We start from the raw sequence: 27,948 nt of genomic DNA on the forward strand, positions 1-27,948 counted from the left end.
AACCATTTTAAAATGACCTTTAATTTGTTAAACTTCTACATAAAAATTGCCCAGTTTGACAGACATACAATTTTGACTTTTACAATATGAATGATTGGAATTGAACTGAAATAAAACTCATCTCAATGTCTATTATACTGGTTAGCATTTGCAAGAAAGTCACAAGCCTTTCACACTTGATTTGGCAGTTTTATGTTAATGAGGTCTTCGAAGGAAGGGATCCAGCAAGTTCAAATATAGCACAATATACAGAAAAACACAGACATTTCAGCTCTGCGGTAGTGTTTCTTCATGAACCCATATGACGAGATTCGTCACATTCAGAACCTATTATTGAAGAGCAGCCCAAATGTATCCTGAATGAGGTAAATACTTGTGTTTAACATCAAAAATGAAATCAGAATGATATTGACAGGGTCCAAAATTAACAACTCAAAGATTTTACCTGTCTTATTTGCTAACATACTCTATTTTACAATATTTTTATTCACAGTACATTTTTCTTCTTATGACAATGCAGTTATTAAGCCCCATTTTATATTGACAGAAAGGGCAGATCATTGTAAAAACTACAACAATGAACACTTGTGATTTGGTTTCTTATATTTTGGTGCAAGATATATAAAACAGTACTAGAAGAAAAGAGAAATCTTAGTAATATGGGTTACAAAATCAAGCATTTATCAGTCTTTGAATCACAAATAAATAACTTAAAACCAGCACATTTTAGAAACTTAACCCATTAAACACCAGCCAACAGGTAAATAACATTTTATTTAATCCCCAAAGCCATGGATGTGGGCTTTGTGATTGTTAATCTTGGACCCTGGATAGCAATCATTCAGAGAATCAACAAAAGAATCTAAAACTGTGTGAACGATTTAAAAGAATAGCTTAGGGGGGATGTGTAGACACAAGACCATGCATATATTTTCCAAAAGAAATAAAACACTTAAGAAGATAAAAGTGGAGAGAGAGAAAAAATAAAAACAGGCACAAACACAATTTAAAAAGCTTAAGTTCAACCGTCAGAAACCGAAGGCTTGAACTTTATGGAGAGTTGGACCCCCTAAGACTGGCACACACACAGAGACAGGGCAAGCATGCATGCGTCCAAACACAGCACCAGCTGAGGACCACCATCAACATCTACTGGACCACTACAGCTACACCACACACAGCCACAGAGAGAGAGAGAGAGACAGAACGAAAGGAAAAGAGAGAGTTTGTTGTTAGGATGAAGAAAAAAAATCAGCAGTCTAATATCAAATCAAAGCAGGCAGGCTTTACTTTCACAGATGCTGAATGAGAATTACAGTGTGACGCTTCAGTTTTATGGGTGAAAGAGTGCGAGTTAACTAAGCAGCTAAAGATGTAAGTAGCTAAATATTTCATATCTTGACAGTTTTAATGTTTTATGATAGAAATGTAAAACAAACAGCAGTAATATCCTGTGATGCAAATGACTGGACTTTCAAATTTGACTGTGTTTTGGAAGAAACATTTAAATGATTCATGAAACTTATAGCTGAATGTGGCGAGACAAGAAACATTTTGCCATTCTGTGTTCAACATATTATGCACACATTCACTACTATTTTCAGAGTACACCGTAAAAAAAATCAATTATTTCAGTCGTTCTTCTTTAAAAAAAAAATCCCATACAATTCAATTGCCATTTCTTAGTATTTTCTAAGTGCAAATAAATCCCACATAGTTTTAGTTTGCAGTGAAAGTGTGTGGCCTTTTCTTTTCACACTGTTTAGCTGTTTAGATTAGATTTACCAAATTAGCTAAAAAAAAATTAATTGTGTTTTTTTTTTTATTGGATTTTGTTTTTTATTCAGATGTGATTAAATTAATCTGTGAAACACTCATTTCAGCCCGTCAAAACAGGGCAGATCCAGAAAACAGGAGAAAGAGAAAATATGCCTGAGAGAGATGAGGCAAAAAGAGAGAGTTTGAGACCGCGATGGTAAGAGAAACAGAAGAGGAGGTGAGAAAGAGAGCAGCTGTGGCGTGTGTGTACATCGCAGGAAGAAAGTGTGAATGAGTGAGTGAGGTAAGAGAACCAGAAAAGATGCTTACCGCTTCACCTGCCTATTCATCTACAACAGCACCTCACACAAAATGTAGGGGATGATTATGCATTCATCATCATGTTAATAATAATGATGGAAATACCAGCGCTTGCAAGGCAGCAAAAGTGTTAAGGTAAAATTATAGCTTGAAAAGAAATAATTCAGTATGCAAATAATATAAATCACATTCGCTGTCTATTTATAATTTTTTTTAAACATTCTATTGTCAGTTAGGGTTTGTATGATTTTTTTTTTTTAGTGATTTGAAAAAAGTCTATATGCTTTCAAAGCCTGGATTATTTGATTAAAAAAAACAGTAATATTGTGAAATATTATTACAATTTTTAAGACTTTTTTTTTGTGTGTGTGTGTATGTGTATTTTAAAACGTAATTTATTCCTACGATGCAAAACTGAATTTTCAGCATCCTTATAGTTTTTAGTCCCCCATGATCTTTCGGGAATCATTCTAAAATGCTGATCTTCTGCTTGAGAAACATTTAATATTATATTAAATTATTATTAATAATTTTTTTGTGTAAACCATGGTATATTTTTACACTCAGGATTCTTTAAATTACAAAAGCACAACATTTATTTGAGATTTTTTAAAAACATTTCAATTTCATCTTTACTGTCGCCTATCATCAATTCAAAGCATTGCTTTTAATGCTTGCTGAATAAATTTTTACTTTTTTTTTTTTTCAATCTTACCGACCCAAATCTTTTGAACAATAGCATACCTAATTGCAAAAAGACAAGCCTTTTGGTATGTCCATCCCTGACTTAAACATAATCATAATCATAGCAAAAAAAACGCTTATTTTACATTTCTATGTGAAAAAAAGAAGAATAAAAGCAGGATTTAAATACACTGCCGCCTCGCAAACACTGTAATAATAACTGAAAAAAAAAACAAAAAACTGCTAGCCTATGATGTATAAAATGAGTCCCATTTTTCACATAACTGAACAGTCTGCACTGACAAATATTAATTAAGTCTAATGTCTTCATGAGAAACTCCTCTTGGCTCGGAAGCAAGCCAGGCAATAACAAGACATGTACATGGCACTTACTCTGTGCCTCAGCAAACAAACCTAAAGGCTCGGCTCTGACGGCAAGCAGCTACGGCACAAGGCTAAATACTCTAGGTCCATACGAGAAGCAAGCTTTTGCAAATAATCAACACGCTAGTCATGAAAAAGATCAGTTTGCATTCTTATGGCAGACGAGAGGGTTCAGTGTAAGTGGTTGCATTAAAAATGGAATATCCTTTCAGTTAGTCCCCCATTTAGAGTTACAAGAGGAGGACGTTTCACGCAAGGACGCTTGCCCTGCCACTCCTGTGCCAGCCAAACACTTTTAGGGATCTGCAAAGAAAGGAACAGAAACAAAAAACAAAAAAGAATAAAAAAATAAAAAAAATCACACAAGACATGTTAGAGATGTTGCACAAGAACTCCTGTACAATCGTTGATTCACAGACAGTAATGGGTTAAAAACGTTCAGTAAACCAGGGAAGCTCAATGTCAGAGCGCAGCCCCACTATGAAGTGAGAATTAAAGACAGGGACAGTATAAAACCATACAAAATTCTTCATATATTTAGCTCGCGACACTGTCAAGCATATTTAACAGCTGCTGATAAAGCTATGGACAAATGATGAATCTGATAAGCAGCAATAAATAGCCTGTCTGGTTTTATAGCATGCATATAGAGCGGTATTCCTGCTGTAAGCTTTTCTAATACACACTGCGATGACCACCTGGAATTTTTTTTTTATTTAACTTCACGTTAACTGTTAGTTTTCCATGCTGGTCAGTGTGTGAATAACATGCATCTTTTGAATTATTGCTTCAGTGCTCACTACACTGAAAGGCATCGCGTTAACTATGGGTTTTTTTACTTCTAAAGGTGTTCTTTTTTTCTTTTTATTTTACAGCAGTAAATGCAAAGCTAGCAGAAGTCTCAAAGATGCATGCATTAATTACTTAATCTCTTCACATTTAATGATATGCATTGCAATTAAATGTGGGGAAAGAAAACAAATCCTGTTTATTAAGGATTTGTTGAGGTTCAAGGATGTAGACCAAAGTAAACATACCTGAGAAAATATTCTATTCCATCTCTCAAAAGCAAAAGATTTTTAAAGTCTTAAAAAATTATTATAATTTAAAAACACATTTGACTATATTTAAAATGCAGGATTGCTACTTATTCTGTAGCTTTAAGGTCAAAAATGTTAGTAAGAGATTATTTTTTATTGCCAGAAGGTTTTAGAATATTTGCTTTTGACATTTTCTAATCATTTCATTCTTAATCTAAAAGAATCTGATTGTTTGTAGATCATTAAAAACATGAACATGAGTATCTACATATCTTGGTTATTGCAGAAAACCTCCATAAAGCTAACCAAGCTATAATGATAAATATGAACATGATATGTTGGTAAAACATCCATTTCCATCATATATATCAAAATGACACAGCACCTTGTCTTTATTGCCTAATTCACTTGTATCATTAAGGAAGCAGAACCTGTTTAACCCTGATAAGGTCTTAGGGAGCAATAATGAAAAAACGTAAATAAGGACCAAAAGAGAGAAATGACACATGGCATCTTGATCTTGTAAAAACAGGAAGAGCGCTACTGTCTGCTTCCTCTGTTAACGTTTTCATGATGCTCTACTGTATGTACAGTTAAACAGCGTTCTGGGTGTTAAGTGTTGTGGGATTATATGTATGTCTTAGCACCTTTGGCATTCATGTCCAAAAAGAGTTTGATGTAGGATGTGGGCACGTATCCTTCCTCGTCCTCGTTTCTGCGGACTCGGGTCCAACCGTCACCCTTATCCTCCTCAATTACGTATAACATCTCACTCTCAGCCATGGATATGGTACCTTCGTTCTGACCTACAGACACAAAAACTGGCAATGTGGGTTTTAAAAAATTATTATTATTTTTATTATAACTTTTATTATTATATCAGGGCTGTCAAAATGGCTGAAAATCTAAATTGGGGGGGGGGGGCTTTTAGCTTCTCTCTTGAGGCCACAAGAGGGTGCATCGAGCAAAATATTACTAATGCATGTTTCTTGCATGTTCCTTTCGTGCATGTTTAATGATGTTTATAAATCATATATAATTAAGTTGCTTCAACAATTAGAAACATAACAGCATCATGTATGTATGTATAGTATAACACAAAGGACCGAAAACCAATCACAAATAGTACTTCATTTCAAAACACGAGATGCAGTGGGATAGAGAAAAACTGCCATAAAGTCTCGAGACATGTTTTTTCTCTAAGTTGAACTTGCTTTAATTTTACATGTTTTTTCTAAACATGCGTGTCTCTTGTGCGAGATGCGAGTGCAACGGTGATAGATGTCCCTCTAGAAAATGTGATAAATATGCGTTCCGTGTGAATGGCTTGGTTTCGTTTTTTATTGCTAACATCATTTTCTATGTATTGAAGTTCTCTTTATCCGCAATATTTTGAATGATCAACGTAGCAGCTTCACATCTAGTGGGTTAAACTGGATAGGTTAACAAATAAAAACATTAAATTGCAATGGCAACTTCATCATCATCGTGTGTGCCGCTGATAATGAAGCATTCGAAGGTGGATTTATATTTGAAATTCAACGAATATTCTAAATTAAAAATTTTTTGACAGCCCTACAGCCTTGTCTAATACCAAATCTGACTTTGTTTTTTAGGTAATGTTGAGTACATTTATTAATTTAGTACTTACTTTTATCCTAAACGACTTACAAAAAGTAAATAATAATACACAATTTGTTTTTTACTCATTTGTAGGTATTTTTGTTTAAAAAAAAATGTATTTAATTTTTAGTTGAATTGTTTACAATTTTAATTTGTTTATATTTTTTTTCATTCATTTATTTTTAGCTTTTCATTTTTCATTTAATTTTATTTTTGCCATTTATCCATAATACATTTTCTTCATAAATTTAGCACCAGTCAAAAGCTTAAAGACACTTAATACGTCAAATTAGATTTGTAATTTTAAAAAGTAAAAAAAAAAAAAATCTGTTTTAGTAGATCGAAAACGTATCATTTAAACGAATTATCCCAAGAATTGCAAATATGCTACAGAGCCATTTAACTTTCATAAATTCCTGACATATTTTTTTTGAACAAATTTTCTTTCTGGAACAAGATCCAATTCATGTTTTCTGTTACCTTCAAATGGATAAAGTGCTTTGCATGTTCCAATGGTGGGTAAAGGCTCCTCGTCGTCAAATTCGTCATCGAACTCAGTACTGCGAGATTTGAACTGCATGGTGGTCTCTGTGCTGGGGTCTTCCGTGTAGCTGCCATCCGGACTATGTGCAGAAGACATGCAATACGTAAAACAGACTAAATTAACTTTGACGTTATAGTCAGATTGTACAGTTAATGTTAGACCCTCTCATATGAGGTTATCAAAATAAGATTATGTATTAATAGCATTAAACACGAGTTTGTTTTTTTGACAAAGTCCACTGCTAATGTTAGTAATGTAAGTTTTGCTAATGTTAAAAAGTTCAGAGATGCATCCGCAGTCATTTTGAACATGAGCCCTTTAAAGACATGTAACAGTGTCAGTCATATTAAGCACATCATGTTTGGTAGCCCTGCTATCTAGGGACTGAAGTACCTCTCTCGGTTTTGACCGTAGTTGTTTGTAAGAGGCGTGTTGCCCTGCGAGTCAAAATGACCGCTCTGTCTTCTCTGAGACTCGGATCCCTTTTCAAGTAACTTCCTCTCCACCTCCGTCAACCAGCCCTGAAAAGAGATATCCAACAGATCCTTCTGTTAACTTGTAATCATTAATGATCAAATAGCATACTTCACTTTCATTATTAATCCATATTTTAAACCAACTTTTGAAGGTATCTGAAGACTGAATTTGTGGGGGCCTCACCTCAAATTTATGTGCCTCAAGCTGCATTTTTTCCAAGCTTTGTGTGATTTCTTCTAACCGTGGATCTATACTGTCTGGATCCCCCAAGTGAGGATTCTTAATGTAAACATCTTTCATTTTAGTCAGGGCGTCCCTGCAACCAATTTACAAGAAGAAGAGTTAGTGAAAACAAGAGGCATATGCATATGAACTGCATTTACTGTCACTTTGGATCAATTTAAGTTATCCTTGCTAAATAAAGGTATTAATTTCTTTAAAAAAATGATTACTCCAAACAAGGGCTGGGACAACGCGTCGAGGTCATCGAAAATACGTCTACGCAAAATATGCGCATCGATTCGTCGACCTGTTTTTATTTCTCTAAAAATTGTTTGCAAAATGTTTACCTTATGTGCGCTGAATGATTGCTCTCACTCTTATGTTGCTCTCGCTCTCTCTCTCTCTCTCTCTCTCTCTCTCTCTCCCTCGTGCATATTAACCAAAATCATTAGACACGATCAGAGATGTATAAAGTACTAGAGACCCATACTTGAGTAAAAGTACAAGTGCTCTATCAAAAAAGTGACTTGAGTAGAAGTTGAAGTGCTCTTTAAGCACCACACTTAAGTAGAAGTACTAAAGTATTCAACATTTTTTGTACTTAAGTATTGCAAGTAGTCTATTTTAAAATGTACTACTCAAGTACTGAAAGTAAAAGTAGAAGTATTGTGTTATGTAGCTATTAAAGAAAGTAGTCAAAAGTTTGAACATATTGTTTTTACTATTGCAAATGATTAACCTAAAGGACAATCACAATTCCTTTGACTGTAACTTCTTGTAAACAAAAAAGATTACTAAGGTTAGTTAGCCCAATTTGCAAAATGATGTCATTAATAACTTACCCTCATGTTGTTTCAAACCCGGAAGACATCAGAGGGTCATTTAGAATTTTTTGAAGCATCGAAAATACATTTTGGTCCAAAAATAGCAAAAACTACGACTTTATTCAGTTGTCTTCTCTTCGGTGTCTGTTGTAAGACAGTTAAAAACAAAGCAGTTTGTGATATCTGGTTCGCGAACGAATCATTCGATGTAACCGGATCTTTTTGAAACAGTTCACCAAATCGAATTGAATCGTTTTAAACAGTTCGCGTCTCCAATACGCATTAATCCACAGATGAATTAAGCTGTTAACTTGTTTAATGTGTCTGACACTCCCTCGGAGTTAAAACAAACCAATATCCCGGAGTAATTCATTTACTCAAACAGTACACTGACTGAACTGCTGTGAAGAGAGAACTGAAGATGAACACCGAGCCGAGCCAGATAATGACTCGTTCACGAGTCAAGAACCGTTTCTGTCAGACGCGTCTGATTCGTGAACTGATGAGCTGATGATACTGCGCATGTGTGATTTAGCGTGAAGCAAACCGACACACAGAGCGTCTGAAACGAACTGATTCTTTTGGTGATTGATTCTGAACTGATTCTGTGTTAATGTTATGAGCCCAGGTGCAGTAAACGCCAATGACGCCATTGCATCGAGCGCAAAAGAATCGGTGAACTGTTTTCTTCAACTGGTTTATTGAATCGAACTGTCAGAAAGAACTAACGTTACTGGTCATCCGAGAACCGATGCAACCGGTTCTTGACTCGTGAACGAGTCATTATCTGGCTCGGCTCGATGTTCATTTCTCTCTTCACAGCAGTTCAGTCAGCATGCGCAGTCTTCTTAATCGCTTGATTCGCTCATTGATGTGCCAGCTTCATCAAACCTGCCATCTACAGTTCTGGCAGTGGTTTATGGAATGATTCGTAACATTATTATAATTGTAACGAGTAACGATGCAGCACATAAAAAATATATCGGAGTAAAAGTATTAAACTCAGCGAAAATATGTACCGAAGTAAAAGTGGAAGTAGGAGAAAAAAATAATACTCCAGTAAAGTACAGATACCGCCTTTTAGTACTTAAGTACAGTAGTGAAGTAGTTCTACTTCGTTACTATACATCTCTGGACACGATAGAAAAAGGGTGGAACGCCAAAGTTTCCAATGAGCATTCAGTGTTTTTTTTTTCTTCTCCATGACAGGCTGCTGGCTCCCACTGTTAATTTTTTTTTTTTTTTTTGGGGGGGGGAGGGGGGGAGCACTCTCTGTATTAGCTTAAAGCCCTCAAGTTTACATTGGTTACTGTATTCTTTCAATTACTCTAAACAAGTATTTTGGGTGACTTTTTTTATTGAATGCTAGCCATCAAGTTGTTATTTTCATCTGAAAGAAGAACTTTTTTCAGTAAGCTAGGCCCTATGTGTTCAGTAAGCTTGTTTCAGTAAGCTATGTGTTTTAAAGGCTTCAAGGTTTTATTGAATGCTATCTCTATACAAGTGCAAAGTAATGCATTCTTAGTCAGTCTTTTATTTTGTAATTTTAAGAGCAATAAACATATATTGCAATGTTAAGGAATTCATGTTTTTTTCATTCAGATATGTAAATCAACATGTATAAATTGTTAGCAGTCAATTAATGGGGAGATTATCGAAATCGAATCGGTCAAATAAAAAATTAATTGTTAGATTAATCGATGCATCGAAAAAATAAACGCTAGATTAATCGTTTAAAAAATAATCGTTTATCCCAGCCCTACTCCAAACCTTTGAGCTGTAGTATGTGGTATTAACAGTTTGGTGCGAGTATTTGGCAGAAACAAAGGTTGATACTATTAGCAGCATGGCAGCTGCTGGATGATTTACCTCTGATCCATCTCTTTCTGGATGTCCTTGTTTATGTCATTGAGCTTGGCTTGTAGTTTCTTCCTCCTCTGCTCAGGGGGCAGATGACTGTAGTCCTCCTGGCCTGTTCCCTGCAGACAGACAGAAATATGAGAGTCAAAAAGAACAAATCAAACACAGACAGAATCTAATATTGCATTAAAAACATTCAATAAATAATATATAACCTATTAGATAGACATATTAGATTCAAAAAATGGTAAATTGGCTTCATTGCCAATTAATTCCCTTATTTACTTATATTTAAAATGTATCTTTCTACAAGAATTGAAACTGGAAAAATTGTCAAATGAAAATAAAATAAAATGTCTTAAATATTTATTATGGAAATAGTTAAAGCCAAAGTCGTGTGGATTTTAAAGCAAGTCAGACTTACCAGCTTTAGAGAAAGCTGTGAATGTTAAGAGAAGAAAGACGTGTTAGGGGAAACTGTTAATACACACAGTTATATAGCTGTTAAGACAGATCTGTTTAGGATGGTGTGGATAAAAAGCATGAAAACAAGAAATGTTACACATCCACACATCACTTTAGAACCAAACTGAGCTGATAGTGCTTTATCCTTTCGAGTCGTCCAGTCAGATCCACATGAAAGACAGCAAGGTGACGCGGTGGCTCGTGAACTCACCCCACGTTTCAGGCTTCGAAGGCAGTGCATTTTGTGTTTGGTGCCCATGAAGTCGTTGAGGCGCTGGCTGAGCGGCTCCTTGTGTTGTTGTGGGGACTGGGGGCCGTTGAGGAGGCCGTCCGGGGACGGGGATGTGGGGGGAGGGGGAGGGGGCTGGCGGGGCGATGCTAACAAAGACATAAGCTACAGATGAAGGTGTGATGGAGCACATTGAGAAATGGAATGGAGGAAGACAGAAAGAGAGAAGATGAGGAGAGACAAAACTTCAAGGGCAATGAAAATGTTCAGAAGTCCTTGCATTACAACAAACTCATTGCAAACTTTATTAAAGGGAATGCATGTTAGTTTTTTGAAAAATTACTTCCAATCTTAGTATTTCCAAGTTTAAAAACTGGTGCTATCACAACAATCACTAACATATAAAACAGATTATTAATCTTCAGAATCATCAGAATTACACAACTCCATTACAAGCTGCATGAAACTGCCATTGTTAACACTCCTTAAAAGCAATAAAAGTACTTGAATATAAATAACATGATTTATATTTGGACATTAAATCTACATGACTGCATCGCAATGAGCTATGAATGAGCAACATTCTTTTCTATTCTTTTATGTGCTTATTTGTGATGGTGTTCACAATCCACAGACCCGTCCTATACATGCAATTTCCTATCCCGTCTTAATATTTAAAAGCGTAAATACAGTTGACTATTAAAACAACTGCTTTCCTAATGCAGATAATAAATTATATCATCAAAACTACAAGATTCCATAACAAGCTGCATGAAACTAGTTGCATAAAACAGCCACTGCAAACACTCTGTAATAGTAATAAAACTAGTTGAATATAAATAGCATGGATAAAAAATAAAAAGTGTTGATTTTTGTTCTTTTATTTGCTTATTTGTGACCTAAGCAGGTGATCCGTCTGATCCCGTACCTTATTTCTCTTGAGTAAAGGCCACAGTTTGCTCCTGCTCCGGCGTCTGCTCTCTCCGCGTGCGTTCAGGAAGCTGGATTCTGACACCGCCCTCTTCATCGACACGCTGTAGTCCTCAAACTCCACATCACCCGGCGGCTCAAAGCCCGACTTGTATGATTCTACAACTTGCTTACTGTCCTGAGATTAAAAACAGTAATAAAAAAGGTCAATCTTTTTAGGATGAAACCTCAACCCAAATTAGTTAACTCTATTTACTGACACAAACTGTTGTATGTAAGATAGATGTCACTTAGCACATTCTGTTCATTGTAATGTACATCTTTTACAAGATACATTTGAATAAGATATAATTATTTTTTATTTTATATTATATTTATATATATATATATATTAAATTTTTTCTATAATTATAATTAAGTGCAGCGCAAAATGCCTCCTCCCCATGTTTCCATCAAATAAAACAGAAGACATAACAACTTGCTAATGTAAACAAAAGCTTGCCCTGCCTCCGGGTATTCTGATTGGTCCACTCTTTCTGAACTGACATTGATAAGCGGTGCTGCGTGTAGAAGTTGAAAATTTTTTTTTAAACTTGACATGGCGAACCCCTGTAATATATATAATATCCCCCTATATATTTTGTGTTGAACAGGTTTTTTTGTAAGTCGGTGTTTGAAATATTATACTGATTCATTGATTTTTATTGATGACTGCAGTGTTAATATTTTAATTGTAGGCCTATAATCATTGTAAAATAGACCTGTATTAAAATTTTATTTAGGAGTAAATATATAGCCTAATCATTTGTTATCCTCGCAGCACTTCAGTAATTTGGTAATTACTGCTGGGCAAATTAATTGTCATTTTAATTTAACAGGCCTAATAAAAGTAACTTCACTGTAATAATAATAATAGGCCTAATAAAAATAAGAATGTAACAGGCCTACATTAACTGGAAATGCCAAATAACGTAATATCGCCAACAGTTTATGTTTTTGACCATATCTCTGGCTATCGTCAATATAAGACCATTTTTTTCGACACACCCCAGCAAGGGAAAGTTATGGCGGAACAGACATCATGTATTTGGGCTGCCTTGTTGAGCGCAGTGGCACTGAGAACATCATATTTCACAAACTTTAAGCTCTTTTATTTTCCAAATGTAATAGGATTAGTCCAACGAATCGTTCGTAATTTGTAATGCACAAAAAAACGAAAGCCTCGTACCGAACAGTTCAAAAATGATTTAATTAATAATATTACTATATTCTAAATATTTATAAAAAATACAAATTTTATTCGACTAGTTAAAAGCACTTAATTTAGTGAGGAAATTCAGACCGCACCAACAAACTGACATCATAATCGCAGCAATCATGAACTACAGACAATAAAATGCACATCCACTATAGAAATAAGATTGCTGCAAATCCCCTCCATCTAATCCCACTGCTGCTGTTCAGGTCAGAACAAGAAACTATTTTTAGAATATATATATATATATATATATATACACACACACACACACACACACACACACACACACACACACATATATATATGTGTGTGTGTATATGGCATCCATAACCCTACTATGAAAACAAATGCTTTTCTACAGTTGAATGTTTTTCACCTCACCTCACCTCATATGGCCAGCACACTATCTCTGAAAGCACACACACACACACACAAACAAGCACACACACACAGTCCAGAAGCCACAGAGAGGCTTAAGTCTTTGTTGCTAAGCCACTTCAAATCTGCTGCAAAACCCAGCTCGCATGAGTCAATTAGTGCTGCGGTGGAAATTAGACTCCCCATCTGCCATATTTGGACAGGATGGCGATGGCCACATGAGCGCTGGATCAGGATTTAGCAGATGAGATAAACAACACGCACATCCGCCCCGTTGGCTGCCAGAGATCCCCTGCAGCTGTAAATCATTGATGGTAACCTGGACGACATCGCTCCATGACGGTCACCACTCAGTCAGCATTTTGAACTGGTATATTATTCATCTGCTGGTTTCATTTGGAAAAGTTAATTGAGCTGGAAAACTCTAAAAATCATAGCCCTATCTGTGACGCAGTGCATCAGCAAAACATTACATTGAATTTGTATTATTTTCCCACTTATTTCCTCTTCCTTTTTTAATTTTCACTTTTTCAAAAATTAAAAATACTACAGTTCAAAAGATTTTTATTTTTTTATTTTTTTATCACAGAAAGGATGCATTAAAATGATCATAAATGATCTTAAAGACATTTATAACGTTACAAAAGATTTGTTTAAAATAAACTTCCTACACATCAAAGAATCCTGAATAAAATATATCATGGTTTCCAGAAAAATATTAAGCAGCACAACAGATGATAATAAGAATTCTTCTTGAGCACCAAATCATCATATTAGAATGATTTCTGAAGCATCATGTGACACTGAAGACTGGAGTATTGATGCTGAAAATTCAACTTTGCATCACTGGAATAAATTACATTTTAATATATATTAAAAACAGAAAAGTTATTTTAAATTGTAGTAATATTTTGCATTATTACTGTACTTTTGATCAAGCAAATGCAGTTTGGTGAGTATAAAATTATTTAAAAAAACAAAAATTTTTACTAACCCAACATTTTGAACGGAAGTGTGTAAAAAGGACTTGGACAAACCAAATAAATTATTACTGCTTTTAAAAAACTGCTGATTTTTATGGAGAGGAGGGATTAATAGCACAGATATTACACTTCAGATTTAAGTAGCAATCTGAGTCTAAGACTGATTTACATGCCTTTTTGACGGATTCCTTAAAGTCCAACTGAAATCACAATTGACCTTATTTACTTTGTTTGCCTAAATTGATCATTTTGTGGTGAACAATTCATCAACAAAGTCAATCCACAAACAAATTTTTTTTTAATCAAAATCTGAAAATGCCCCTCCACTCTGCATTGGAGGACCTTCCCTGATGACATAGGTTTGACGGTTTGGGTGTCTTCTTAGCATCCGTAACCACGCCCCCTTCAACTGACAGTAGACAGGCTGCCTGTGTGTTTGTGAGCATTGAGAGCGCATGTAAGGAGATGGAGATTTTTTGGTTGTGGCACTCATGAAACACTTTTCCCATTCCCTAAAATTCCCTCGATCGTTACGGTCCAGATGGCTCGAATTTTTACATTTTGAGGAAGGAGGGATAACATAGAGGTCACGGATGTGCTAGAAGCATTTCACCCGCGAATGCTTCAAAAATTGGACAGAACACAAAATTGGGTTTGTGAGATTTCTGTCATTAACTACTTTTCAGGTGCTAGTTGGAAAATAAAGTCACGCCCACTATTTTTTCTCATTTAGTATTAAGTTTCTCTCTGAAATACATCACAACACTGGAGAAAAGTCATTTGCAACTTCCGGTTCACGCAGACTTTAACTCAAAAGTGTCATTAGTTGATGAGCTCAGATGATCACTGACTGTGGACTGAATATGTGTGTGTGTTTTTTTAACATTATTTTTAACAAGAACCTTGATTCTCATCCACGCTGAAAAAACAAACAAAAACGTAGTTTATGGCTTTCTAAAATATTTTAACAGAATAGGATTTTCCAGCAGTAGGCTGATCAACAGATGGCTATGTAATCCAGAACCATAGTGCATTTTCAGCACAAAGGAGTCAGCACTTAACGTACCATTTTAGGCTCGATGGATTCAGCTGCCTTGGTCATGCCGTCCAGACACTTGCTGACGATGGGCAATACTTTACGCTCGACCTCGGTGTACACCCGCATGCTCTCCCTTACCCTGCCCACCCGCCTCTCCTCCATCTCCTGTATCCTCTGCAAGACACATTTTGACCACATTATGAACACTCCGTATGATCCATCTGGTATAGAAATGGAACATATTTGTCATTTATCAAGATTAGAATATTTTACTATGATCGAGAGAAACTCTGACCTGAAAGATATGTGGTATAAGTGTGTAGTAGTGCTCATGTTGGTCCTTGTTGAACTTCTGCAGGTAGGTCAGGTACTCGTTTTTACTGTCCTCTGCTATCTGATGCCTCATGTGAGCTTGCTGTTTCGCCTAGATAAACAGAATTCACAAGACACAGACAAGGCAAAAGACATCAAGATCATTTCAGAACGTAAAGGGGAAGGACTGACAAATAAAACGATCACCTTTTTGACACGACACAAGTGAACAAACACTGAGAGTCAATTAGCAGATTACAGAAAGATATAAGCGTAGCCTGGTGTCAACTTCAGATCGATACGGTCAGTGATCTACACACTCTGTGCAAGAGTCAGAGAGGACAAACAACGCAAACATCACAAACCAAACACTGAAATATAATCAAATGATGTACTCAGGGAAAATAACACAACTGAACCAATGTTTTTCAGTAATTTATTGAGCAGATTTGTGAGTCATAGTATCTTATATAATTTATCTGATATGTGAATGGTTTTCAGCAGACAATTTCATTCAGATATGAGTATAAGATATAAATAATAGACTTTATACAATGTTTAGTAAGTGTCCACTCAACAATACATGGAAACAGAAAATGTGCCTTATCCAGCAACAAGGTCGTCGGTTATTTTACTGCTGAACTGATATATGGTGGTATTAGTACATTTATTTATATACTGTAAGCAGAAGAAATTGTCAAATGAGGCTTTAATCACAAAATTGTGATGTACTGTATTGTCTATGACTAACCTGACTGGATACGACTATTACTGTCTAGCTATGAGGCAGTTACATAAATATTTACGCTTATAAATATGCATTTATAATGTAAAAAAAAAAAAAAAACAAGCAGAAAAATAACGTCAACTTTTGATGTTGGAAAAATTAAGTAGTAGTAATTTAGTAATTGTATATTTTTCATATATATACACACATGGGGTGTAACGTTCTCGGTAGGGCTGCACTATTTGAATTTCTAATCGCGATTACAATTATGGATGCCAAAATTACGAAATCGTTCAAAGAGGCAATTAACTTGTGTTAACTCGTGAGTCTACTTATGTTATTCTGTGTGCTAAAGATGCATTTTGTTATCTTAAAGGTTTTCCCCATTATTTTAGTTTTAGTATAACGTTATAATACCATTCATATTTTTATTTTTTTTTTAATTTAAAGAAACCAATCGGATGTATAGTTGACATTTGAAGCTTCAGCTTGTTTTCAGAGTGTTTTCAGCTTGTTCATTTTCATAAAATACGGCATGCAGTTGCATCAAACAAAGGTATAAATCATTGAATGTAAATTGTGATGATCGTTATTAATAATCGCGATTAAAATTTCAAGGGAATAATCGACAATTATGACAATTTTGTTCACAATCGTGCAGCCCTAGTTCTCTGTAAAAAATCGAACCGTACCATGCATGCACTTGCACCGCGGTTCAACTAATATCTGACAAGGCATCTGTAATAATGGTTTGTTAAAAAAAAAAGTGACATCGTTCCCATGTTTTAGTAAACCGTAGACATGTTGTGCTATTTACGTTTAATTAAATCAAAGCGAGAAAACAAAGAGCAATGATTTACTAAAATGACATCACAATAAATATTTTTTTGTCCATTCATGTGCAGGCTCTGTAGAAATGGAAGGTAAAGTTGAATGCATTGCATTGTGGGATAGCTCACTTATTGTGCTCTGATTGTATATGGCACACTATATATGGTAATGTAGGTTGGGTACTCTATTACATAAAAACAAATATTATGAGTAGTATGGTAGTGTGTATCGATGAAGAAGACTTTGACAAGAGAAACATGGTAGTGTACCAACAGTGTGTGAGAAAACAAACACCCATACACACACACAAAAATGACAATGAATGTTCAACATTGTTCCAAAACAAAAGACAAAATGATCCAAATTAATTGCACCAGACATCCATTCATCATGCATACTAACTAAACACAAACAACAGACCAAAAAAGCATTTGGACACTTAAGTGAAACGCATATATTTGTGAACATCATTGCATTAAACACAAAATAAAAATTCAATTTGCATAGGCAAAATAGTTAAGACCTTTTCTCAGGACTAACATTACTTACTAAACCATTTTTGGTGCTTTTTTAAACAAATTTTAAGTTCTCCTGAAGTAGCCATAGACATGGTTCAACACATTAATTATGAACATGCTCCAGTAAAATTATACATTTATATATTATTAATTGTGAACAACCTATCTATAATTAATTATTTAAAACTCAATTAACTGAAATCTTTGCTTGAAAAGTGTGCTTTTGCCACTTAATTTAATCCAATGAAATTCATTGATTTTTAAGTGTCAAAATGCTTTTTGGGGCCACCTTACAGAAACAACTGCATGTACATGAACCAGACAGTGTGCACAGACTCTCAGACTCAGACTTTTTGTGGTTGACAGTAAATTGTGCGGTAATAGCTATTGATTTTGTGAAATCAGTCTCCGCTGTAACCCTTACAACGTAGCCCATTTTCGCAATCGTAATGCATTTTAACGTTTTCCATGACAAGTCTTATTCTGTACATTTGTACATGGTGAATACAGGAAAGATTCGCTGCAAGCAAGGACGTGAACGTAACAGAAGCTAACAACGAAAAACAACCAAAATTACGACAAACACTCTTTGCTGATATGGGTAATACACCGAACAAGTTAACAAACTCCCCACCGACAAAGACGACTCTTGGATCAAACCTACCTTGAGAGAACACCGCTTTAAGACATGTTAAAAAACAAAGACAGAGTCGGTTAGTGTCACAGACACACTAATAACAGAAGGTACTTAAGAAAACATCTACACATGGGCAAAACCAAATCCAAATCTGTTCATTTGGCCTTAGATTCAAAACAAATGGCTGCTGCCATATTAGTTGTCTTTGTTTCCTATTGTCAAAGCTACCTTTGTTTTTGCCGTGTATGAGCTTATTACTTTCATTAATGAACATTTAAATATTAATTACCATTAATTATGATTCAGAAATTGTATTTTTAGATTTTTTAAGTATTGAATTTTTAGATGGCTTAATAAATTGTAAGTAATAATAATAATTCATTAGATTTATATAGCGCTTATCTAGGCACTCAAAGTGCTTTACATTAATCTCAATATTCTCAAATGTTGCGTATTTTATTAATTAAACTCAGCCCTGATGTTCCTACTAAAGCTCCAGTTTATAATTTTGTTTACATATTTCAATAGAAACGATGGTATACTGTTTACATTTTAAAAACCTGGAATTGAACTGGAAATTATTTGGTTTGTTTGGATAAAAAATCTATGATATATGATCTGTTTTAAACATCTGCCTAATCACCCCAATGGCAAAAATAAAATAAAAAATCAACATTAGCGGGTACCAATGTAATCACAGATATTTGGGGGGCTTACTGTCCCACTTCCATTTGAATAATTAAAAAAAAGCTACTTTTCTGCAATACTGGGAAGGTACTGCACAGTAGGAGCAGGTGAGGTATAAGGTATGAGGAAAGTTGAACTCGACATTGGTTATCAGCATCAGTCACCTCCGCCCCTTTCCAAAGAGGTATCATCCACACAGACTCACAGAAAAGGATGAAAGCAGTCATGGAGAGTGAAGGGTTTGTGAAAGGATCTGTCTCTTTCATGCACACGCGTGATCCATACCTTTTCCACATCTGCTTTAGTCACGTTAATGTCAGCGTCCATCTTATCAAAGTAATGCTGAGCACGATCTGCTTCCTTACAGTCTCGCTCAAATCTTCTCTTACTCTGAAAGAGACAAAAAACAAAAATGTATGTATTAAAACCTATAACAGTCACTTGTCTTTTACAGGCACCTGTAACTCATTACACACAAGTGTTTATTGTACAAGGCTGCCCAGTTCTAGCTCATATATCTTTTCATATATCATATCTTTTGACAGGTGACGAAAGAGAGGCCAGTATCATACTGTATGTTCTGTTCGGTTAAACGGACTCACCGATTCCAGCTGCTTCCAGGAATTCTCAATGTATTGTTGCGCTCTGCGGCCATCATGGAAATGCTTGAGGAAAGTAAAGACAAGAAATAGATCTAAAATTTAGAACACTACTGTTGAAAAAGTTCAGTATTTCTCTTAAATCTCTTTTGCTCACCAAGCACGCATTTATATGATGCAAATATAGTGATACTGTAAAATTTTTATATATTTTACAATTTAATTTATTCCTGTGATGCAAATCTGAATTTTTAACATCATTCCTCGAGTCTTCAATGTCACATGATCCTTTAGAAATCATTCTTATAATACGGATTTGCTGCTTTTTTCTTACTATTATTGATGTTCAAAATAGCTGTACTGCTTAATATTTTTGTGGAACTAGTTTATAGATTTTAGAAAGTAAAAAAAAAAGTTTTGAATATTTAAACCATTAAATAACTGCATTTCTTGGTGGTAAAAGAGATTCATGTATTTATTATTAATATTTAAAAATACTTTTCAACATTGCTGTTAAATATTTGCCTATTTATACTGGAAACAAACCAAGAGAGACTCTATTTTTAACCATTAAGGCACTCCATTTCAGATGAAGAAACTCTATTTTGGTTCTTGCAGAGTCATGTCAATTATCACAGTTTGACTTCTTATTGTGTTACTGACATGTCCTTTTAAAATATTACTCTGAAAAGACATTTAATTGAAATCTTAGCTGATTAAATGAAATGTGAGACAATCAAGCCAGACAGCAGCTGCTAGAAAAATTCTATTCCAGAGCTATTGCTGAATCCAAATCCCTCGTTATTCCATAAAGAATTCAATTACGGAAGCAAAGACGTACTCATGTACAATAAATGTTAATTAGCTGCAGAGTTCCTCACTGGAACACAAATCATTTATTTAGGGGTTCTCATTAGCTTACACGTCACTGACATCCCAGCACAGGAGGCGTTCGCTTGTGTCTACCCACTCACGGCATACCACAACTCTCTTTATGAAAAATACATAAAGAGCACTTTCTCTCGGCGTGACATTTGAACACAAAAGACAGACGAAATGCATCAACGGAGGTCGGAGGCGAAAGAAGCCTCCCTCAGCTCGAGCGTGGTGGTGTTTTACTCCACTGTCATATTACTTCCAGCCAGCAGCTTCAGACAGAGGCCTCCTGAACCCGCCGGCCGAGAACCTTTAGACAATAGAGGCCGAGAGCGGGGGAGGGCGACCTTCTCAAACTCCTATGACCTGAATATACATGACCCACATTGGTTCTGGCTTCATTCCATGGAGCTGGGAGAACTCATAAACAAAATAATACCATATTCCTATAAGATTAACCCTGGATTTGTAACAGGTGAGCACTGTGCTGGAGAGCAGAGTAGGTATTCTTTTTGTGGTTTCACACGCGTTCTTAACGTGCGATTTTACGTTATCAAGGGATTTGATCCTTTTTTGGGAAGATAATGTCTTTTAAAGGATCTCTAGAAAGCTGAGAGCTGGAGTTTTTGGTTATCGTCATGATAGTGAATGTGTGGAAAAGACATGTTCGTACCGATTTCCGTTCAGCCTTCAGTTCTTGAGTGTAGCGGCTCAACTCTGCGATTATCTGAGTGGATAGGTTTTCGGCGATGACCTCGTGTTGACCCGCGTAGTCGTTCAGCTCATTTAAAGTCATAAGAAACGCTCTACATGTGGAGTACCTGATGGCAAATGTGAAAATGTTAATACATGACAAAAAAAAGCAAGATGAGACATTATAGATGTGGGAAAAAGGAGTTTAGAAAAATGTTTGCTTAGAAAAAAATGCTTGTTTAGAAAAATGAAATAAATTCAAAAGCAAAATCAACACAATAGTGGTCAGGTTTTTCAATGGCTGATACAGGTGTTGATATCAGTACTGGTCGATATAATGACAAATTACATAAATATGAACATTTTGGTACTTTAAAGGGACAGTTCACCCAAAAATATTTTTTATGAAATCCGAGAGATCTTTGACCCTCCCCTAGACAGCACAGGTACTACCACGATCAAGGTCCAGAAAAGTGGCAAAGACATCAGTAAAATAATCCATGTGTCATCCGTGTTCAACCATAATTTTTAGAAGCAAAAAGAATACTTTCTGTGTGCAAAGAAAACAAAAATAAATAACTTTATTCAACAATTCTTCTCCTCCTCATCCAGTCTGAGGTCACGCCTCCATTGTGGAGAGAATCATGACGTATGTACACTTCTGCTTCGTGTAAACAATGGATACACTGACGCATGTCCTTGTTGATGTAAACAGCAGCGCAATGCACATGCGTTGTTTACATGAAGTGGAAGTTTGCACACAATACAAAAAGTATTCTCCTAGCTTCGTAAAATTAAAGTTGAACTACTGATGTCACATGGACTATTTTACTGATGTCCTTACAACGTTTATGGACCTTGATCGTGGTAGTACCCTTGCTGTCTATTGAAGGGTCAAAGAGCTCTCGGATTTCATTAAAATATCTTAATTTGTGTTCCAAAGATGAAGGTAGGTCTTATGGGTTTGGAACAACTTGAGGGTGAGTAATTAATGACAGTATTTTAATTTTTGGGCGAACTATCCCTTTAAGTTACGTTCAAAATGTCTGAATGACACTTTTACCCAACTAGTGCCAACTCATAACATCAACAGTTTCAATTTGGGAAATATTTATCTGAAAAGTGTTATTTTTAAGTTTGATATTTTGCATTCAAGCAAGCCTGGCTTAAGTGTCTAAATACTTTTTGGGCAACTGAATAATGAAGTTTTATGACAGAAAAAAAAAATTAACACAATAGATCCTTAAAATTAACTTAATTAAATCAAACAACTTTGAATTGATTATATCTAAACAAAAACGAATTTGTGTATATACTATTGCTGTCAAACGTTTAATCCAGAGTACAAAATAAAAGTTTTCGTTTGTGTATATTTATTATGTATATATAAATACACACATGAATCTATATATTTAAGGAAATTATGTTATAATTATATATATATATATATATATATATATATATATATATATATACTGTATGTGTGTGTATTTATATATACATAAACAGTACACACATATAATATGTTAACCAAAACTTTTGGATGTGATTAATCATTTGCTAGCACTAGTATATACACTACCAGTCAAAAGATTGGGTTAGAAATTAATATTAATATACTGTTAATATCAACAACACGGATGATGATAATAATGAGAAATGTTTCTCGTGCAGTACATCAGCATATTAGAATAATTTCTGAAGAATTGTATGACACTAGAGACTGAAGTAATGCTCCTGAAAATTTGGTTTTGCATCACAAAAAGAAATTGTTTTATATGTTAATATATTTTAAAATGTACTTTAAATTGTAGCAATATTTCATGTTCTACTGCATTTTCGATCAAATAAATGTAACCTTGTTGAACAGTAGTAAGACAAACTGTTTTGTGTAGGTAAATTTGAAACATCATTAGTAAACTGCTACATTAAGAAATCAAAATATATGCCAAATTGTTCTCACTCACTTGAATTCCTCCTCCTCTTTAGAGTTCTTCTTGAGCTGGTACTTCTTGGACAGATTCCTAAAGGAAGAAAGATAAGACACTTTGTTAAAATGTTAAAACACTTTATTCTATAAAGCAACTATAAACAAGTAATATGTCAATTTTATGTTCGACTGAACCAGCACAACATTGGTTAAACCAATGGTGTGAGTTTTATTGGTTTGTTCAAACAACGGCAGATAAAGAGAGTATTTTTCCAATTACGTTTGCTAAGTAGTGGTGCATAAATTGCACATTTAAATAGGAATTATTAAATAGTTACTCTTAACATAAAAAAACATCAATTTAGCAAGCATTTCTCCAAAAAAAACAAAACAAAGCAAACCAAAGGTGTATATGTTTCCCAATAATTTAAATGAGACAAATAAGATCTAATGGTGCAGTGCAAACAAAAGCTAATATTGTCACCATTAGAATAATCGTATCGTCCCAGTGAACAAGGCGTCCGGTTCATGAGGCTGATCTTTGTCAATCAGAATAGAAAACTGAGTACAGGAAGACGATAACTGATACAGCGAAACTGAGAAAACCATTGCTTTATACATGAATATCATGTGATTAATTTCAAGAGGGCCTATAAATGGCTTAAAATCAATTACGATGGTGAGAGCGCATGCTGATGGTGCCGCCCCCTCGATGCTTTTTCCTGCAGCTTTCCTTCACTCTATCTCTCCCTCTCTCCGCACACACCCAACGGTACCTCCCAGGAGTCTGACGTGTTGCTAGGCAGATCACCATCTTGCAGTTTCTTGACAAGACCACACCAATGCAGTTGCTTTATTGTTTGCTAGTTTCCCTGCGATCAGCCTAAATGGGCCGCCCTATGCGTCAATACGCGACGGCAAATAGGAAAAAGGTTGATAAAGCCATAAATAAATCCTCATTAGAATAACTCAACCCAGGGGTTTTTAAAGGACTATTATTCTCTGGTCAGACAGATCCATGTCGATGCCGTTTATCTGCTAACATGTGCTTAGCACTTAATAAATCTTTCACCCACGGCTGCGATCGGAACAACAACAACAACAAAAAGCCTCTGGGAGATGTTGTGAATTAAAGAATCTTTCTTGAGAGCAAAATACAGTCTGACACAGTTCTTAAAAATAACAACAATGCACGGATTGAGCAAACGGCTCGGAAAAGAGGATTTTCTCTTATGTGATCAGAAAATACAAACAGAAAGGGCCTGTTTGTTGAGCTCCAGCTGTGGGGTTTATTATAAACGCTGAGGTTTCTTTTGAGCGGGATGATGCTGGTAAGTGACCTCAGGGTCAACATCTCCAGAGGAAACCGCTGCTTAATAAACTTCCAAAATGCAGCAAGCAAGAAATATTACGGAATCAGTGGTAGATAACAGAATGTGGGTCAGAGCCATGGAAACCCAGTATCCATGGTAATACACGCCGGACATGTGACCCGTTTTATGTTTGTTCTCAATGACATAATACCTTGCCCTCATAAAACAGTCATTTTGAATATTTGGATGCTTTTTATACATTAAACTGATACATTACTGACAGTTAAGTACTCGGCGATACAGTGATACACAAATCTGTGAGGATGAAAAATAGTACAGCATTTAATTCACTGGATTATCCAAAAATAGCAATTACCACAAGGTTCATTCATTTTTTTTTTTTTCACCCAAAAATTATTATAATATATACAATTACTGTGGTTACACCTCTACGAAATTCTATTATTTATTAAGATTTTATTACATTCAGAAAATATTATTGATTATATTACAACAAAAAACTTGAACTGAATCGAGCTGGATAAAAACACTATTGTTTTCTGAAGCTGTTTCATAGTTAATTCAACATTCACAGTCAATGAACTGAAGTGAATCAACACTGAATCTGAATTGAGGTAAATAATGACACTTTTGTCAAATTGAAGCTGTTTCAGAACTGATGCCTTTTGAAACATTAACATTACCTTTCTGTTTATTACTGTGAAGCTGCTTTTAAAACAGTCTGTGCCGCATAAAGCACTAATATTTATGTAGTTTTTGTAGTATTATAATAGACAACTTCAACTGACATCAAAAACTGGCATCTAATTCATGAAAACATTACCTTATCATTTTAAAAACCATGAATCTGTCTTTATCTTACCTGATCTGTTTAGCATAGCTCAGTTCAATTTCTGACCGTTCCTTCACAAACTTGGTGTAGCGTTCCAAAAACTCAATGCCCCACTGAGTGTGTTTCTCTAAATTATCAAACTGATCCTGCAAAAGACAGAAAAACATCAGACCGAAAGTTAACGTATGAACGAATAACCATTTAGAGCTTCTCACGTTCATATAACATTGACAAAATATGAAATTGCAATGAAGGTAGAGTGCCAACAGAACACTTTAGGAGATAAAAATTATAGATTTTGCCTTGATGGATTTGATATAACTGTGAAAGAGGGCCCAAAGGAGAGATATCAAAATACCCTCAGAATCAAAGCCATCCCATATAATTTCACGAGTCTGCAGTATTGTCGGAGATTGGCAACGTGTCAGATCCATTATTCAGCACCGCTGGCCCTCCAGCCGAAACATGCCTAATGCTTATCGCTATATACACAGTACAAACTTCATCCATCACAGAGCATTTAACTTGTTTTGAAACCTATTAACCACTAGGTTACTGTTAGAAAACATATTGATCTGAATCTCCTGTTGCATCCATAATATAGCTTTTAGAGCATTTGACCATTTAAATAGTCTTTTTCAATAATGATCAGTCTATTACTTATTATTGGTCATTTAACATTGTATCCGCAGTCAGCAACATTTTCAATGTCTGTAACTTTGTCTTAAACTTTAATACAGTTAAGATGTCAAATAAAAGTATTTTAAAAATCAACTTTTCATTAAACTTAAATTATTGTCAACTACAAGAAGCATTGTTAGCATAACTGCTAATGAATGAATGCTATAATTTAGTGTGGTTGTTCAAATAGCGTTTATACCATCCCATACCAATCATTATATATATATATATATATTATATATATATATATATATATATATATATATATATATATATATATATATATATATATATATATATATATATATTAAATATGATGATGGAAGGCTTTTAATTTAATTAAATGAAGACTTGCTGATTCAGATGACACAAGTTCTGTCACTAAACATCCATTAACATGACCACAAATCATATTATAAACTTGGTTTTATACCTATAAATCCTTGAAAAATATTACCCTCATAATATTTTACAAAGGCTCACAAGCTTCTACTGTCACCTGACGAGGGAGGTGGCCATGTAAGATGATTTCCCCCCATAACTTATTTATAATTGGTTAAACTGCTGATCTTACATTTTACTCCATGTTACCACTTCCCTGGTCACTTCTACACATATTACAACAAATTAAGATTAAGTAGAAGCTTGCAAGGTCTAAACTTTTTGTATACCAGCCCAGATGTTTAACCATAGGCTACATAACCTTAAATATTTTATCCTACATTATGTTGCTGTTACTAGGTTAAGGTTGCATGATGTTACAGCCAACAATGGACAGTCTTGAAACTATTAAATATTTAAAATCTTATTAGAAGTGCAGTTCAACAGTATTACACTATTACATGACTCCATACACATTGCAACATCAAAGCTGAAAAAAGGACATGCATGGGAAAACCTGTGCACCTGCTCCAGCCCCATTCACTCGCATGTGGTTAAGGACAGCATTAGCCCAGGATTATTGCCATCCAGGGTATTTAGTCAATGCTGACGGCTAATAATTGCTTAAACGAGCTTTAGAGACCATGCATTTGCTTGCATTCACATATTCGGACGTGCATGCAAAAGATTTGGTGCTAAATGAAAGATTTCCGTAACAGTAGTCGGAATTTGCGGTCTGCATCACTGTAAAATGGGTGGTGATGTGGGCTATGCATCTGTCATAATAGGCATATGCATGTTACTAATCGAGATCCTAAATATTTCGTGCACTATATTGCTTGATATCTTGCAGATGCATTCGCCTCAGTGTCTCGCGGCTGTACTCACCCACAGCTCCGTCCCCCAACTGCAGCTCATGGTTTCGAGGCAGTTCCTCCGCGATAATCCTCTGTTTGAATGCATGCGTGATTCTCGCCCAGGAACAGCTTTCAGATGAGAAAAATAATACTAACTGGTGTAATACCAGCATATAAGCGTCAAGGATCTGTGCCTCGATCGGCGAGACCGTCCGTTTTCACCTCCGCATTCTGTATATTGCCGATGAAACTGAACTGAAGATAATGCCTATGTACTCGTGCATTCACGCGCCTCAGACTGAGGAGCTCGGCCACGCGCAGAGCAGCACGCAGCACCAAATCCACCTCACAATACCAGTTACCCACAGATAAACTGTTAAAACGTTTATTAGTGGATCCATGCGACACATTCGAACACATTAACGGGAAAATATATATTTACTGTTTTTTATTTATTTATTTAATTTCTTCCTTTGTCCCATTCCAGCTGTAAGATACTTAAATTATATATTGCTATCTGTTTTCTAGTTCTAGTTTATCTAGTGCGTCTAAAGTGTACAAATTTGTTCTTGTAAAATAAAGAAAATCAAAGGTTCAAGAAAAAATTCCAGAAAAGATACTTATAAAGATTAGCACTTAGGTTCTGTACTGAAAACTATTTTAACATAGTTTTATAATAATGTGTAACTTATAAAAAGTTAATAATAATAATAGTAGTACTTAGTATTATTATCATTATTACATAAATATATTAATAATGATGATGCTTATGATTATGATGACAATAAAAATTGGGACAACGAATAAAAATATCTTTCCAATATAATATAATAGACCCAGCTTTTTATTAAAAACACTAAACATTTTAACATTATATTATGCTTATCAGATCAGTATGTAGTGTTCACTTGAATTATACATATATATCTTCTCCTTGGACCGCCTGTAGTTGAACCCCCTGGTTCTAATTTAAAAAAAAATAAATACTACTTATAAGTTAAGTCTTATTAAGTCCAAGTTAAGTTAAGTATATA

The 27,948-nt window shown here is 35.0% G+C and overlaps 1 protein-coding gene across 3 annotated transcripts; it reads right to left on the bottom strand.

Moving 5' to 3' along the window:
* Nucleotide 1: 1 nt before the first annotated feature.
* LOC113107204 (formin-binding protein 1-like) lies at nt 2–27,441 on the bottom strand. Of its 3 annotated transcripts, XM_026269542.1 has the most exons (17): nt 26,946–27,440; nt 25,026–25,141; nt 22,867–22,923; nt 20,880–21,027; nt 19,334–19,396; nt 19,017–19,121; nt 18,072–18,086; nt 15,315–15,443; nt 15,047–15,193; nt 11,360–11,539; nt 10,414–10,596; nt 10,162–10,176; nt 9,747–9,856; nt 7,015–7,147; nt 6,748–6,875; nt 6,291–6,433; nt 2–4,993 (listed from the first exon to the last, which is right to left on the bottom strand). In XM_026269542.1, exons 1-17 carry the CDS (start codon nt 27,018–27,020, stop codon nt 4,815–4,817), a joined length of 1,926 nt encoding a protein of 641 aa, XP_026125327.1. In that variant the 5' UTR covers nt 27,021–27,440; the 3' UTR covers nt 2–4,814. The 3 variants fall into 3 exon arrangements, with proteins under 3 accessions (XP_026125327.1, XP_026125328.1, XP_026125329.1); XM_026269543.1 differs by lacking the exon at nt 18,072–18,086; XM_026269544.1 differs by lacking the exons at nt 10,162–10,176; nt 10,414–10,596; nt 18,072–18,086 and having other exon boundaries at nt 26,946–27,441.
* Between the last annotated feature and the right edge of the window lie 507 nt (nt 27,442–27,948).

The sequence above is a fragment of the Carassius auratus genome, chromosome 8, assembly GCF_003368295.1.
Source record: "Carassius auratus strain Wakin chromosome 8, ASM336829v1, whole genome shotgun sequence".
Classification (NCBI taxonomy): Eukaryota; Metazoa; Chordata; class Actinopteri; order Cypriniformes; family Cyprinidae; genus Carassius; species Carassius auratus.

What these genes read in the sequence shown, in the direction of transcription:
- LOC113107204 (XM_026269542.1), bottom strand. Translation starts at nt 27,020, where the DNA reads ATGCATTCAAACAGAGGATTATCGCGGAGGAACTGCCTCGAAACCATG. An exon ending in AATCCATCGAGCCTAAAATG is followed by an intron (nt 11,540 to 15,046) that starts GTACGTTAAGTG and finishes TTTTAATCTCAG; the next exon opens with GACAGTAAGCAAGTTGTAGA. An exon ending in AGCACTTTATCCATTTGAAG is followed by an intron (nt 4,994 to 6,290) that starts GTAACAGAAAAC and finishes TTGTGTCTGTAG; the next exon opens with GTCAGAACGAAGGTACCATA.